This window comes from Ischnura elegans, chromosome 8 (genome assembly GCF_921293095.1).
Source record: "Ischnura elegans chromosome 8, ioIscEleg1.1, whole genome shotgun sequence".
In the NCBI taxonomy this organism is placed as follows: domain Eukaryota; kingdom Metazoa; phylum Arthropoda; class Insecta; order Odonata; family Coenagrionidae; genus Ischnura; species Ischnura elegans.
The window spans coordinates 15,482,138-15,495,986 of NC_060253.1; the positions used below are offsets into that span (position 1 = coordinate 15,482,138).

The window sequence follows — 13,849 nt, forward strand, 5'->3', positions numbered from 1 at the left end:
GGTTTCCATAATTATGTTCATGATAAAAATTGCAGTTTCATGCTGTTCCTGCATTACAAAAGATATTCAAGGAGGTAATTTCATAACTGCGCAATTCAAAACATATAGTCTTCGCATATTTAACATCGCTCTAGCAGAAGGGTTCGCCGACAAAAAATAACGAAAGCAGCAGATGGTAAGTGTCTCGCATCGCCCTCGTTTCCGAGAAAAAGATTGCACCGCTATCTTCGCCGCCACGCCCACTTTCTTTCCGCAGTGATTTCAGTCGCGAGGAGTCGTGCGTGGAATGACGCACGACATCACTTTCTTAAGAAGACGCATCACTGCCTCTAGAGTGATCTCTTATTTTATTTTGCAAAAAGGTTTCTCGGGTTTTCCACCGGTTGATGTCGTCCATGTCTCCCGACGTTTCGATCCGCGACTTGCTGATCATCCTCAGGGAATCTTCCGAAGATCCTTCCGAGTTCGGAAGATCCCCTGAGGATGATCAGCAAGTCGCGGATCGAAACGTCGGGAGACATGGACGACATCAAACCGGTGGAAAACCCGAGAAACTTTTCTGCAACTGATACGCCGGGAAAACCTAAGATCATGCATCTATTTTATTTTTACTTCATGGAAAAGGTCCGCATGCAGCCAGTGGCGGCAACAGGATAGGGACAAGGGGGGGCTCCCTATAGCTCCCTTAGTCCCCCCCAAATACATCCGCCACTGCATGCAGCCATATTTATAATTCATAGTGGCCCAATAACAAAACAAACACATGAAGTATAACAAAGGAAATGGAGCAATAGGTAAGAAAATGTAGCCTGAACCAGGGAGTAACTTGAAATGGTTACTTACCTAATTTTAAAAGGTCTTGCTCCAATTTAATCTTAACAGTCATAAAACAACGCACCAAAGCTTCCACTGTATATGCACTTACCATTGAATCGTGCACTGATAAGTGATACCAGCCCAAACACACAAATGGTACCAAACCATTTCAAGTCATTCCATCATGTCAAGTAACCAGGGTTTATAGTATGAGAAGTGATGCTACCATGGATTATCAGAGAGGTGAGGTAGAGCCAAGTTTTGAAGATGCTCAGAGAAAATGGATCAACGTTCGGAAATAGGGAATTAAGAAGTGAGGGGAGGCGGAAAAAAAGTGAGCGTTGAAAAGTGAGTGGTAATAATCTGGGGTCTAGGGAAAATGTGGAACAGGCGGAAGTAGGTGCGCGAAGGGTGGGAGGGAAATTTAGAAAAGAAGGGACATTTGTCTTAGATGGGATTTAGAATGCTGTAGATTAATTAAAGGTTACCTTTAAGACTAGAAAAGGCATGTTGTGAAAGGAGAAAGAACAGAAAACATTAATCATGGGAATGTCAAGCATGAGTGTGTGCATAAATACAAAGAAATTTTATTATTAACTTATGTACGCTTCGATAACAATTCGATTCTAATGATCAGTAATGGTCGAAAAAATGATCCATTCTCAAACTACACAAAACCTTACGAAGAAGCTGTCAAGTGAGGCAATAAACAGCTTTAATTGTGCATCGAAGCGAGAGCTTAGACACAGCGCTGGAATTGATAGGGAGGCCGAAAGGTTTTCTTAAAATAAAATGAAACTAATGAAAAGGCCAATGCGACCTTAGAATTGAGGACAGAAATTATCATCCAGCGATTGTTGTCATCTGTCATCGCGGCGATTTTCACCAAAAGCTCCGAAGGAAATATCAGCGTAAACTTTCCACGTGCAGGTCCCGAATGCTTCTCAAGGCGAAGATGATTTTGGATGATGAAATGTAAGAACTAAAACCATCTCATATAACGATGGGAATGAAAGGGTGCTTTGTGAGCAGCAACAGTGAAAAAATATACGGCTGATAAAGAGGTTGATAAAATGCCTGTAAATAGAAGCTTCAAATGGCATGACGCTTTGATGGAAAAAAGTCAATCGCGAACATAATCTGTTCATCAGTAACTTTTTACCTAAATCTCCGACCGAAGCCACTCTGGCGCGTAAGATTTAAAAATAGATGAAAATATATTAAGCTATCTCCCCTAACTGGAGCACGCGAAATAGGAGCCATTAGCAACTCGAACGATAGATACCACACACCGCCAAGTCAGGACCGAGATAAGCAAAATAAGTTCTGACACCATGGAGCTTTGGGGTAAGTTCACAAGTTCATTTTCCAAGCTGTAATTTGTTTTACTTGGTTTTCAAACTCTTAGCCACACTCAAGACAAGAGGAATATTTTATTTTCCAAATATATTGGTGTAATTAAGAGGAAGAAGAATTAATAGGACGGAGTATAGCATGGAGGAATAAGTCACAAAATGTTGCGACTAGGATAAAAGTTGGGAACTTTGTTGCATAGATGAAATTTCTTAGGTATTTAGTTCTCAGGTAAATCTACAATTAAAAGGTGTTTCACTTAATATGAAAATTTATCCACGTAATTTTACTTTCTGGATGTGGATAAAGTATGGCTCGTACGTGAAATTGAAAGATAGATAGATAGAAAAATATTTATTGTTCAGGAAAAATTCCGTAAAAACAAAAATAATATTAAATTACATAAATAAATGACCGTTTGCTAGCACATTACATTAAATGCAATATAAATCATTACAATGATATTTCATTTCATGACATAACCGAACAAGCAAATGCATGAAAAATAGTAAAAAAACGGCGAATTGAGCTATTTTCCAAGCCGGATTCTATATAAAAACGAAAAACGTCACATATTCTTAAATAAACAAAAAAGCTACAGCAAAAAAATTGACCACGATAATCAGAACACAAATTTGAAAAAAATAAGAGCAACTTGTGATGTGCCATTATCGAGATAGTAAATAATCATAATATTTTAGTTTTAAGGTTTTGACGGATATGCAATTTTTGACATCAGTTGGTATCTCATTCCAAATCCGACAAGTGGTAACGAGAAAAGATTTACTGTAAACAGTAGTACGATGCCCAGAGAAATATAACGTAATTGAAAATTGCGTTATATCAAGGGTTTTCCTACCTCTATCCCTCCCCTTCCGCAACTTTAAGTCGTCTTTTAATTTCCTAAAATGTATGCCATTCTAACGTTTATAAAACAAGCATTTTAACGAGCTTCCTATCCCTGTTGGAAAAGGTTAGCAAAACGTATCCCGCCCGTGACTCGGCGAATCTAAGAAAATATGAAAAAAGTGGCATTTCCCCCTCGAAGACCTCAAGCTACGTTCCGAGGCGAATATGTCATCATTAATCATTCAATAGGCCGCACACCTCCACACCTGAGAAAGCCAAAGCTACAGGGTGACAACGATCGATGTTAAGCGGACACGCACGGCCGTTTTGTGTAATCGCAGCGCCTATTTAAAACTTAATCGATGAGACCGGCACTAAATCATTCCTCGAATTTACGAGGCGACGAGCATTACAAGAGCAACAGCCTCGGAGACGATCGCGTTAGCACATGAACGCGGGGAAAATATACAAGACTTGGAAGTTCAACAGCTTCTACGTCATCAAAAACCAATGACTTTATACAACAATGAAAAATTCACCATGATATTGCGACAGATAAAAATTCAAATAAAAAAACACGTTTTTATTCAGTCAAGAAAAAAAGACAACCTTCCTGCTCCCAAGGTCCCATGTATTAATTTTACACATAAAAGAATACGTGTTCAACTACACAAAAACGTGGAGCGCATTCGCTATAAATTTGACACACTATATAGTTATTCATCATCATATATTTTGAGATTTTAGTTGTGTTATTGGAATGAATATTTATAGAGAAATAATTTGATTCAAGATGATGAAATTGATGCACACCGCGTTATTTTTTTTTGCTTCGAGCATGAAGTCTTCAATGCGTAGAATTTTAACGTAGAACCTTAGACCATGGCAGCTTATTTTCTTCACTTTCGTCGGAATAAAAAAGTGTGTTCTTAAGCTAATTTTTTAAAATGTAATGTAATATTACTTATCAATTTTATTTTTTAAATGTGAGGCCGCCGAAGGCTGCCGAAAACTCGTACATAAATAAGTGCGAAAGATTAATTTTAGCAATATGCGCAATAGCACTGTTACTGGTATTTTACCGTACCACTAACAGAGTAGTAATGGAGTTTAATAGAAGTTACATGGTAGTTTTCGTGTAACTTGCAGCATATCGGACCGGAAATTGGGAGATCCGGGTTCGAATACCGGCGGAGCTTAATTATTTTCTAATGGCGAATGTCACCTACGGTGCATATTTTCACCCTTACACGCGCATGCACAATAAGTCACTAGTCACTTGCAGTGATTTGAAAAACACAAACCTTTCTCAATTTCAAGTAACATTTCAAAGGAATATACATAGCATGTAGCATGCAAAATTCAATGTTAAAAATAAGAAAACTTGGCGGATAAAATGGTAAAATTCAAAAGATAATATTTTTGTGCGGCGGTCATACTGTCCGTACTCCGCGGCATCTCGAGTCGGGAAACAAAAACGCGAGGGCACAAACACGCAGCATATATCGACGCAACCAAAACGAAACGCCTGTCGACTCGAAGTAAAAAAGTCCCCACGACAGGGAAGGAAACGGTTACCTCGCACATGACATACGAGAAGGGATGTGCGGAAAGAGGACTATGATATTTTTGAATCAATACTTCCCAAAATGTTTGAATAAACACAACCAAATAGGGTAGTTTTATATTTTTTTATTGCCTTAATAGAAAGAGTATTACTCCTATATTAAGTATTTCACGCTCTTAGATTTTTAAATGGCAATTAAAATGAAAAGTGAAAATTTTCAAGCGCGTGAAAACGCGACGGCTATGTATGCATGCTAAGAAAAGCCCGTGTGACGTCATTCTGGTTCCGAGTGTCGCTGTGTGAGGCCACCTTGGTGCGAGACAATGAGCAGCGCTACGCTGCAGGCTGCTTGTAGGTAGCAAAGTACCCTGCTAGCAGGTACTTATATAAGAATTAATAACAGCAGGTGCTGGCTTTAATAAGAATTATTAATACCCTATCAAACGAAGAAAACTATTCAACCTTAGCCAGTTTTAATATATGATTATTAAGACATGTTTCCCTGAGCTCTGTGTCTCATGAATGCATTGGTAATCACAGACGATGTAAAACTCCTATCTACTCGTATAGCACCTAGGTCCTTGTGACGTCACGTGTAGTGGCATCGCATGGGCGCCAATCTGGCCTTTTTCAAATGCGGTTAGAATTGACCATTGCCATTCGTCTAAACTGGGATTTCTAAAACCAAATAATATGTGTATTATGAATACAGTAATGGTGGGTAAGGAATCGCAATCAATACCTTTCGTTTTCTTTGATGAATGAAACTACCCTAATTGCCCTATTGCCGGATGCCTTGAATACATTTCGATCTCCGGTAAGTAACGCATTTGAAGTCATGAGTTGCCTTTCGTTTTCTTTGATTATGGAAACTACCCTATTTTTTGACTTACACACATACATTTCACAAACGCGTTTAGGCTATGGAATTCGAGTATGGAATGGCATTTTGAGGAGGCGACCGACAGCTGAGGTCATTTGCGCCATGAGGGAAGGGTATGGAAGGAAGGGTGTAGGGAAACCCGGCGTCGCCATTAGCCCGCTCTTAGCGAAAGGCGCACTCGGGACTACGGTTTTAACGCCCTTCACAAAGCACTCAAGCATGGATCGGGCAGTTTCCGAAAAATCACTACCTCCGTCGTAGGTTGGGGTTTCAATTTTGAACTCAACTCACGGTTAATGAGTAGCAATCGTGCGTGTTCTCGCTTCTCTTTGAGTTTATTACGGGCTATTGAGTGATTCACGCATTCGAGAAATTACGGGGGGAAATACGATACCATTTCGAAGAAAATGGGGTAGAGACATGATTAATGTCCACGCATCGAGTGAGCCAGCGATTAAGATTTAAAAAATTGAGCAATTTCGATCACAAATTACTTCATTTTTCGCGCCCCAAAATTTGCTACGCCATAGGCTGCCTGAGACCCAAAAAAAACACCGATTTGAGCATGAAACAGAGATAACAGTTCTGGAATGAGATACAAGAGCACAAAAGACTGGAGCAATTAGCCAATTCAACCAGTTACGAATACTAGGGCAGAAAATAGCTAGCGAGAAACAATAAATGGCACATCCACGACAATTAAAATTAAGCGATACCCACAGGTTGCAAAGACTGAAATCTAGGCACCACAATAACTCGATCTCTAGATATTATTACTATTAAAGCCCGTTTACACGGTACATTAACACGTACGAATTAATGTGCGAATGAAAGAACGATTTTGGTGGACCGAATATAAGAATGCATGAATCAAAATTAGAACAAATATTAACCCCTTGCGCTGTAATGATGAGTCTATGAACTTGCGATGCCAAACTACGCAACGACGAGCGTATCTCGTCATCGGATTTTCTTAATTTTAGCACTATTTAAAGGAACAATATAATTATTTTGAAAGCTTAAAAATGTTCAAACATGCATACTAAACATAAATAATTCATTCTCCATGAAACATGATGCATTGGAAGGATTAAAATGATTTTATTCGAGTATCGATAGCTATGTTCTCCATGTTTAATAATCACATTTTATTTCATGGTGCTACGTTTATTACAAATTACAAAATATCATTTCATTATCTACCATTTAAAAGAGAACCGCAGAAAAAATAAATAGAGAATAGGAGAACGATATTCGGAAAATTAATCGAATTGGAAGGGAGTTAATTTCTGTTCATGCGTTCGCAGAAGTTTGGTGGTTAGGTGCATTATCGTGCTCATTCACGCGTTCATACATTTAGACAAGAACTCGTACATTTTAATGTATTGTGAAACCAGGCCTTTAGACAAGATAGGCACGAAATATGCGAGTTTCATTCCTGGTAATCACGGCTGTGCTTTAATGCCGAGCAGCCTGGAAGTTGTTCCGTGGCCACAGTGCAGGCGAGTCGGGAGAGTGACCTTCGCACGGACCAACAGTCACTCACATTCCCACAATCAGTCGCCAGCATATCAGACTCTCTGATACCCTCTGCTCCTCCGCGCCGATTTTTCCACGTTTTTTTTTATCAAGGCATCCTCCTCCTCCTCCGAATGGTAACCTCAGAGGAGAAAGCCTAGCCCATGAGGAGCTGTTTCCACAACAACGGTACAGGAAGCAATGCGACAGACAACAGTGAATTCTTAGGGAACTCGAATGATAAATACCAAACACAGCGAAGTCAGGACCGATATTAGAGGCCTCCTAGATAGAGAGGAATATTATTAAGCTTTGGGGTACTTATTAATTTCAAAATTTAATTTTCCAAGCTATGAATAATTTTATACGGTTTTCAAACTTAAAACCACACACTATACAAGAGGATTACTTTATTTCCAAATTATGTCGGAGTAATTAAGAAAAGTAAGAATGAATAGGAGGTTGTGTATCAGGGAATAAGTCACTAAAGGGTGCGAGTGATGAACTCTGGGAAAACTTGGGTATTTGGTAATTATATCAGAATTCTCAAGTACTTAAGCTCTCGTGTAAAGTCACATTTAAAGCTGTCTTACTTAATATGATAAGTGTGCCACGTACTATGGTTGTCCAAGTGGGGAGAAAGTAAGAATTAAAATCACATTGCACTATTCTCTTTTCATCAGAGCCTCATGCCATTAAAGCTTCTATTTACGGACATTTAAACTTCTTTATCAGCTTTACATTTTGTCATGGACTCTGCACACAAAGCAGCCTTTCATTCCATTCTTCATATGTGATGGTTTTAGGTCCTTCATTTCATCATCCAGCATCATCTTTTCTCTATGGAGCGTTTGGTGCCTGCTTAGAGGTTGCAGGGGCCTCCTTGCAACTGCTGCGAACTCCAAATGCACTCTAAACAATGACAAAGGCTGACATCTCCTTTGTTATCATTCTTACGAACGTAAATCTGGGAGTAAAAAAAATACCCACAAAGGAATAAAGATTTTCCTGCATGGGCATACTCTTCTTTCATAGAAAAATCATTTAGATTGAAATTCCTATAGTGTAACTAGTCTAACTATCAGCCACTTGAACGATAATCCGGGGACTGTCCACTTGCAGACGAGGTTCTTATCGACCGATTTAAATTGAAACATAAACTGCTATCATAATGCTCCAGCCATGAAAACAGATTGGTTATCAGCGGGACTGACTCTTCAACCATTAAGAGCTGAAATTTCAAACGTAAAAACACCTCCTTAAATAGGACCCGAATATTTCATATTTCGACATTAAGTAATACAATAAATAACTACAATCATAGTCTCCATCATGTACTCCATCAACATGAAACAAAAAAATATAATTTTTCACTAAAATAATGGAGAAATGCCTTTGAGTGAAGCCTAAAACCTTTAGCCACACAGTTGCGCCGAATAAATGTATTCAAGCGAAAACGTCAACAGAGCGAACATTCCCAATATTAATACAAACTAATTACAATGCTTCCTCGCATAATTCGCAGTGAGAGGCATGCGATAAAAAAGTACCAAAAAACCACAGATTTGGGTACGAGGGACGAATCAGCAAATCATAAAAAAAGTGAAGTTTACTCACCGAGATCCGATAAGCTGACCTTCTCCAAGAACGGGTCTGCGACAGGTAGCTATAAAAAAAGATAAAAAGAGAGATATTAAATACATTAAAGATCAGTAAACTCGTCTATTATAACCGCTTATCAAACTATTTTATCACTAATTGAATTAACCGAAGCACATGACACTCGATATACATCGAGATAAGGATTCTATTGTACCACGCTATATAGTAACGGCTCGTAAGTGCTACCGCAACCCCATCTGGAGGAAGAGATAAAGAAACGCAGATCGAGAACGTGAGGCCATTGAGAAGAGGCGCTTTGTAATCTAACGCGAGATAACGCTTATAGCCGGGAGACCTCACACAATGCAACGAGTTAAGAAAATGAGAATGAAATTTGAAGACGTGCTTCCAATAACCTTTCGTCCATTTACAAATGTCCAATATGGTTAACGTCCATTGAAGATCGAAATACACGTGACAGATATCGATCAAAGTCTGGGAAAACAACTCGTGGGGGATTGGTACATGAGCACCGAAAAAGGGAAAGAAAATTGCAATGAAGAAGAGATTAAGATCGAAAATAAGCCAACAAAAAAGCAATTGTCCCTTTCGATAATTATTCGTCAATGTTATATGTTATGTATTATGTTAATTAATTATTAATTAATTAATTTTTTATATTATGTTAACATGACATCATTCCAAAATAATTTGCTAAAGTGTACTACATTCAAACATGGTTTGAATCCATTCTGATTGTTCATATTCTGTCCTTCTAATTACCACGTGTGCTAAAAATTGTTTGAGAGCAGGTAAATTGTACAAAACACAGAGCATGGCAACAGAGAATCTGAAACTCTCTGAGTCCATAGCATCAACGGATGAGAACGAACGCGGGTAATAAGCAAACAGGAACATTCCACACTCCCTTAAAAAACTCTTCCTGAACAACAAACAAAAACGCAACACAGAAAATGGAACTAAAATTCGGACGAAAGTGAACGATGAGAAAAAAGTCCGCTAACGAAAGAAACAAGAGCCTTTCGTGTTACCCACAATTTCATATTCAAACAGAGGGTTGCTGCAATTAAAGCAATTATGACGACGTGAAATGTTTAACCAAGAAGCTTACAGCAAGATTACGCTCGCCAGCGAAGTTAACAGCGAGTGCCTGTAATTGAGTACGGGGGGGGGGGGGGGTTATGAACGCCCTTGAACAGAATTGAGAAAAAGAAACGGGTGCAATTAAAAAAAGATTCACTAAGTTGAGAGCCCTGTGGGATCGTTAAAAGTAAGAGGGGATGAAAAAATCGCTAAAGTGGCTTAATACGGAGATATATACGACTTTTTGTAACGAAGAAAGTTTCACCATTATTGCCAGGACACCAACACATTAATTAATCAGAGGTAAATCCCCGTGAAACGCTGAATGAGGAACGCATGGTGACCTTCATGCACCGATAGTAAGCAAAGCCAGCAACAGGTACTTCAACGTCACATGGGGTGAAGGTTGAGGTCACTGTCATGCTGTCCTTCAATTCTGCACGCTTGCGCAGCTTCATGGAAACATGATTGGGTCTCTTCAGGACAACAATCGATAAAGGATCCAGTTAGGAATATTTCAACACATGTAGCAACGTTTTTTACTTAACACGTTGGAATTCTAACATATTAATAGATTTAAAGTTAGTAGCAATTCTCCACAAATATTTTAGTTTCACTTTACGACTGGTTTCAAAACGTTGTATTATCTTCCAGATGAAATCCATTAATGAAGGTACCATTAGAAGATAATACAAAATGTGTGGGAATTTTCCAGTAAATGCCAATTTACGTAGTATTTTAAACGACCAGAATGATTTCAAATGAGTTGACTCGTTTTCCATAATTTGTCCAGAATCACATTGATCAGAATAGAATCATTGTGCCACTTATTCATTTGATTATTTTCCCAGTTAATGTAGGTTAACGTGGAGCGTTAGGCTAATCGCCCCGGTAAGTCTCCCTTACCAATTGAACTTCCCTTTTTCAATTCACAATAATAGATCTACTACTCCGTGAAGTCTTCTTAGGATTTCCATTATCAAGGCGAAAGAATAATTTTGACTGAACAATAAAAGTTGAGATTTATCGAAATTAAAATTAATTAATTTTTTAAAGTCTTATTGAGAATTTAAACCGGTAGAAATCCCTAAAAGACTTCACGCAATGGATTCGCCGGAAAAGCATTACTTCATTAGATCTACTCCCTTTAATTCTATTTATAAATCCCATTCTCTTCCTATCACTTCCCTGCTAATCTAACATTCATGAAATATATTGAAATCGATACACAAAATGTATCATTTGCTGACTTCCACAGATCATAATAATAGCAAATTGTTCTCCTCATGCAAACGCTATTACTGGTATTTAATCTTGAGGCTCTCAACCCATGTCTATCATTGGATTCCGATTCTTCTCGCACTGGTATGTATCATAAACTTTCAAAATTTCAGCCTCCTTGAAATAATTAGAACGGCGTTTAAAAACATTTGGCAAACGAGTCCATGGATTCGACTCGATTTTTGTCGATGAACTTATTGCAGCCGATTACGCATCGTATACTGCGCGACATGGAGAGGTTGGGGTTTCGATATTGGACTCAGCTCACGGTTAATGAGTAGCAATCGCGCGTGCTCTCGCTTCTCTTTGACTTTATTGCGGGTTGTTGGGTGAACCTTGAGTTATTCACGCATTCGAAAAAAATACGGGGGCAAATACGATACAAATTCGAAGATGATCGCGTGGATACACGATTAATGTCCACGCATCGAGTGAGCAAGTCATTAAGATGAAAAAATTGGACAATTTAGATCACAAATTGCTTCATTTTTCGCGCCTGCCTAAAATTACTACACCATCGGCTGCCTGAGACCCAAAAAATAAACACCGATTAGAGCATGAAACAAAGATAACAGTTCTGGAATGAGATACAAGAGCTAAAAAACTGAAAGCAATTAACCAATTCAACCAGTTACGAATATTAGGGCAGAAAATGGCTGGCGATACAAATAAAAAAATGGCACATCCACGACGATTAAAATTAAGCCCAAGCGATAACTATTAGTCACTCCAACGAAAAAAGAAAAACAAAAATATACCCCATCGGCGATTTGAAATAAATTAATGGCCTCAATTACGACTTTGTGCACTAGAGGACGATTCGGAACTCAACATTATGCTCAACTGCGGTCTGTGGTTTTGCATGCATGAATAATTGGGGCATCTGCGGAAAACATTCCGAAATGATTTTCAAAATTCATCCCCAAAAACTCTTGCATGAATTAAAGCTTTTAATGTGGCCACAAAATAGATACATAAATATCCAGAAGTGCGACTACAACACGAATAAAACGCAACAGAGGCTTTTTGATCAACGTAATGAGAAAATATTAAATAAGCGTTCGTGTACTACAATGAAATAAATAGCGACACGACCAGCACTTTTACATTGTAGAAATGTACCCAAAACAACTCATTGATTCAACCCGAAGGTTGATTTGGACATTGTGAGGGTAGAACTCACCCATAATAAACTCATGGCGTGTGAATTTTAAGTTTTAACTACCAGGGTTGGGGCCTATCCTTTGCCTGCGCCAACTCGCCTTTACTTTGACAATATTTTCCACAGAAAATTTACTCCCACAATCTATCACTGCTCAGTACAACCAAACTTCGACTCATTAAACCGTCAACTAAGCAATACGTGGAACATCATAACCAATCGCTATATATGAAAACAACAATCGAGAAAGAACCAATCAAGGATATAAATAAATTAACAAAATACTGACAAGAATTTGGCTCCACATTCTACCCCTGAAAATGATGGCAGACTCAGCCTTCGAAACGTTGGCACCAATTACTCAAAACACACCCGGTGGGAAACCCGAGGATTTAAGGTTAAAAGAGTGCCAATAATCATTTTCGGCCAAAACGGATAGGCAAAAATAATGCATTAGCCATATCAATTTAGCTAGGTTTAAACTTATTATGTGACTTTTAAATGTATAGACTTAATACTAATTTTTTGAGATTGGTCTTTGAATTATTACAAACATTTATGGGTTCAACCGAACTTTAAAACTTGAACATCTCAAAACACTAGAAATGGCGGTTGGCACTCTTTTAACCTTCGAACTATGCGCCGAGGAAAGCTTAAATTCTACTTCGACTGATTATGTCGACGAGGATACCTTATATGAAAAGAAAAATATTTGGGCCCAGAGGCGAGAAAAACTAACGCATGGTTTGACGACCACCGAGAGTTCGGTTGGCCGCCATCACAGCACTCGCTTTTTTTTCAGGAAACGGGGCGGCTCGATCAAAACATTTCCAGCGGTATCGCATGACACGATGACGCACAATCACCGACACGCCGGACAGCGCTGCTCAGATTAAAAGCTTAGCGACGACTGCATCCTTCCACATGCTTTTTTCCGTCACCACGATTCCCAAGGCAGGAACGCTCACAGCACGAATAGAATCATATACGAAGCGCTTTGAACACCAGCCGTCAGAAAAAGCAGAATACTTGCTAAATATGAAGGAAAAAGAGGAAATATAACCACCCGGTTCTTCAACATCGATCGAAATAATGTGCGAAAAAAAAAATCACCGCGGTGTTATTACGACGTTTTTTTACATATTTTTTTCTAGTTCTACCGCGTCGATTGCCGTGGTGATAAGGACGGTTTTGCCAGCACTACTGATAGCATGTTTACGTCGAAGTCATCGTCGTAGGTACGACTTGTATCCCATAAAAATGTTTTCCACCCCAAAATTCACCATTATTTCGTACGAATTTGGCTCATTATTCCCATTTGAAACACATGGAAGTCGGATCGCTCGCTCAGCTCACGTTGATCAGTAAACCCATTTTAAAGCGTTATGAGTTACAACCAATGGTGACAACATATTTAGAAGCCGACTGGAGAATCCATTATGGTAGTATTCGTGGTCAAGATAGTGATAGCGACATATACAGGGTGTCCCATTTATCTTGTCCACCCGAAACAACTTTCTGTCCAGATGCAAATTCAAAAATGTGTCTAGCAAATGTTCATTAGCCGTCAGGGGGACATTAATCAGCATGATTGCCTTCCTTGTAGCTTTGTTATTTACAAAGATATGAACAGCGGTATGTCTTTTTTAAATGACACCCTATATTTTTTATTCGGCATTTCATTTCCTCTCATAAAGACTTATTCAAAAATATA

General features: G+C 38.7%; 1 protein-coding gene across 4 annotated transcripts in view; it reads right to left on the reverse strand.

The window, feature by feature from the left end:
* Nucleotides 1-13,849, reverse strand: part of LOC124163225 — a 794,093-nt gene that overhangs the window by 42,955 nt on the left and 737,289 nt on the right. For all 4 annotated transcript variants that reach the window (XM_046539977.1, XM_046539976.1, XM_046539974.1 and 1 more), the window contains one exon: nucleotides 8,604-8,652. In XM_046539977.1, coding sequence (XP_046395933.1) covers nucleotides 8,604-8,652 — 49 coding nt within the window. The remainder of the gene's footprint in view (nucleotides 1-8,603; nucleotides 8,653-13,849) is intronic.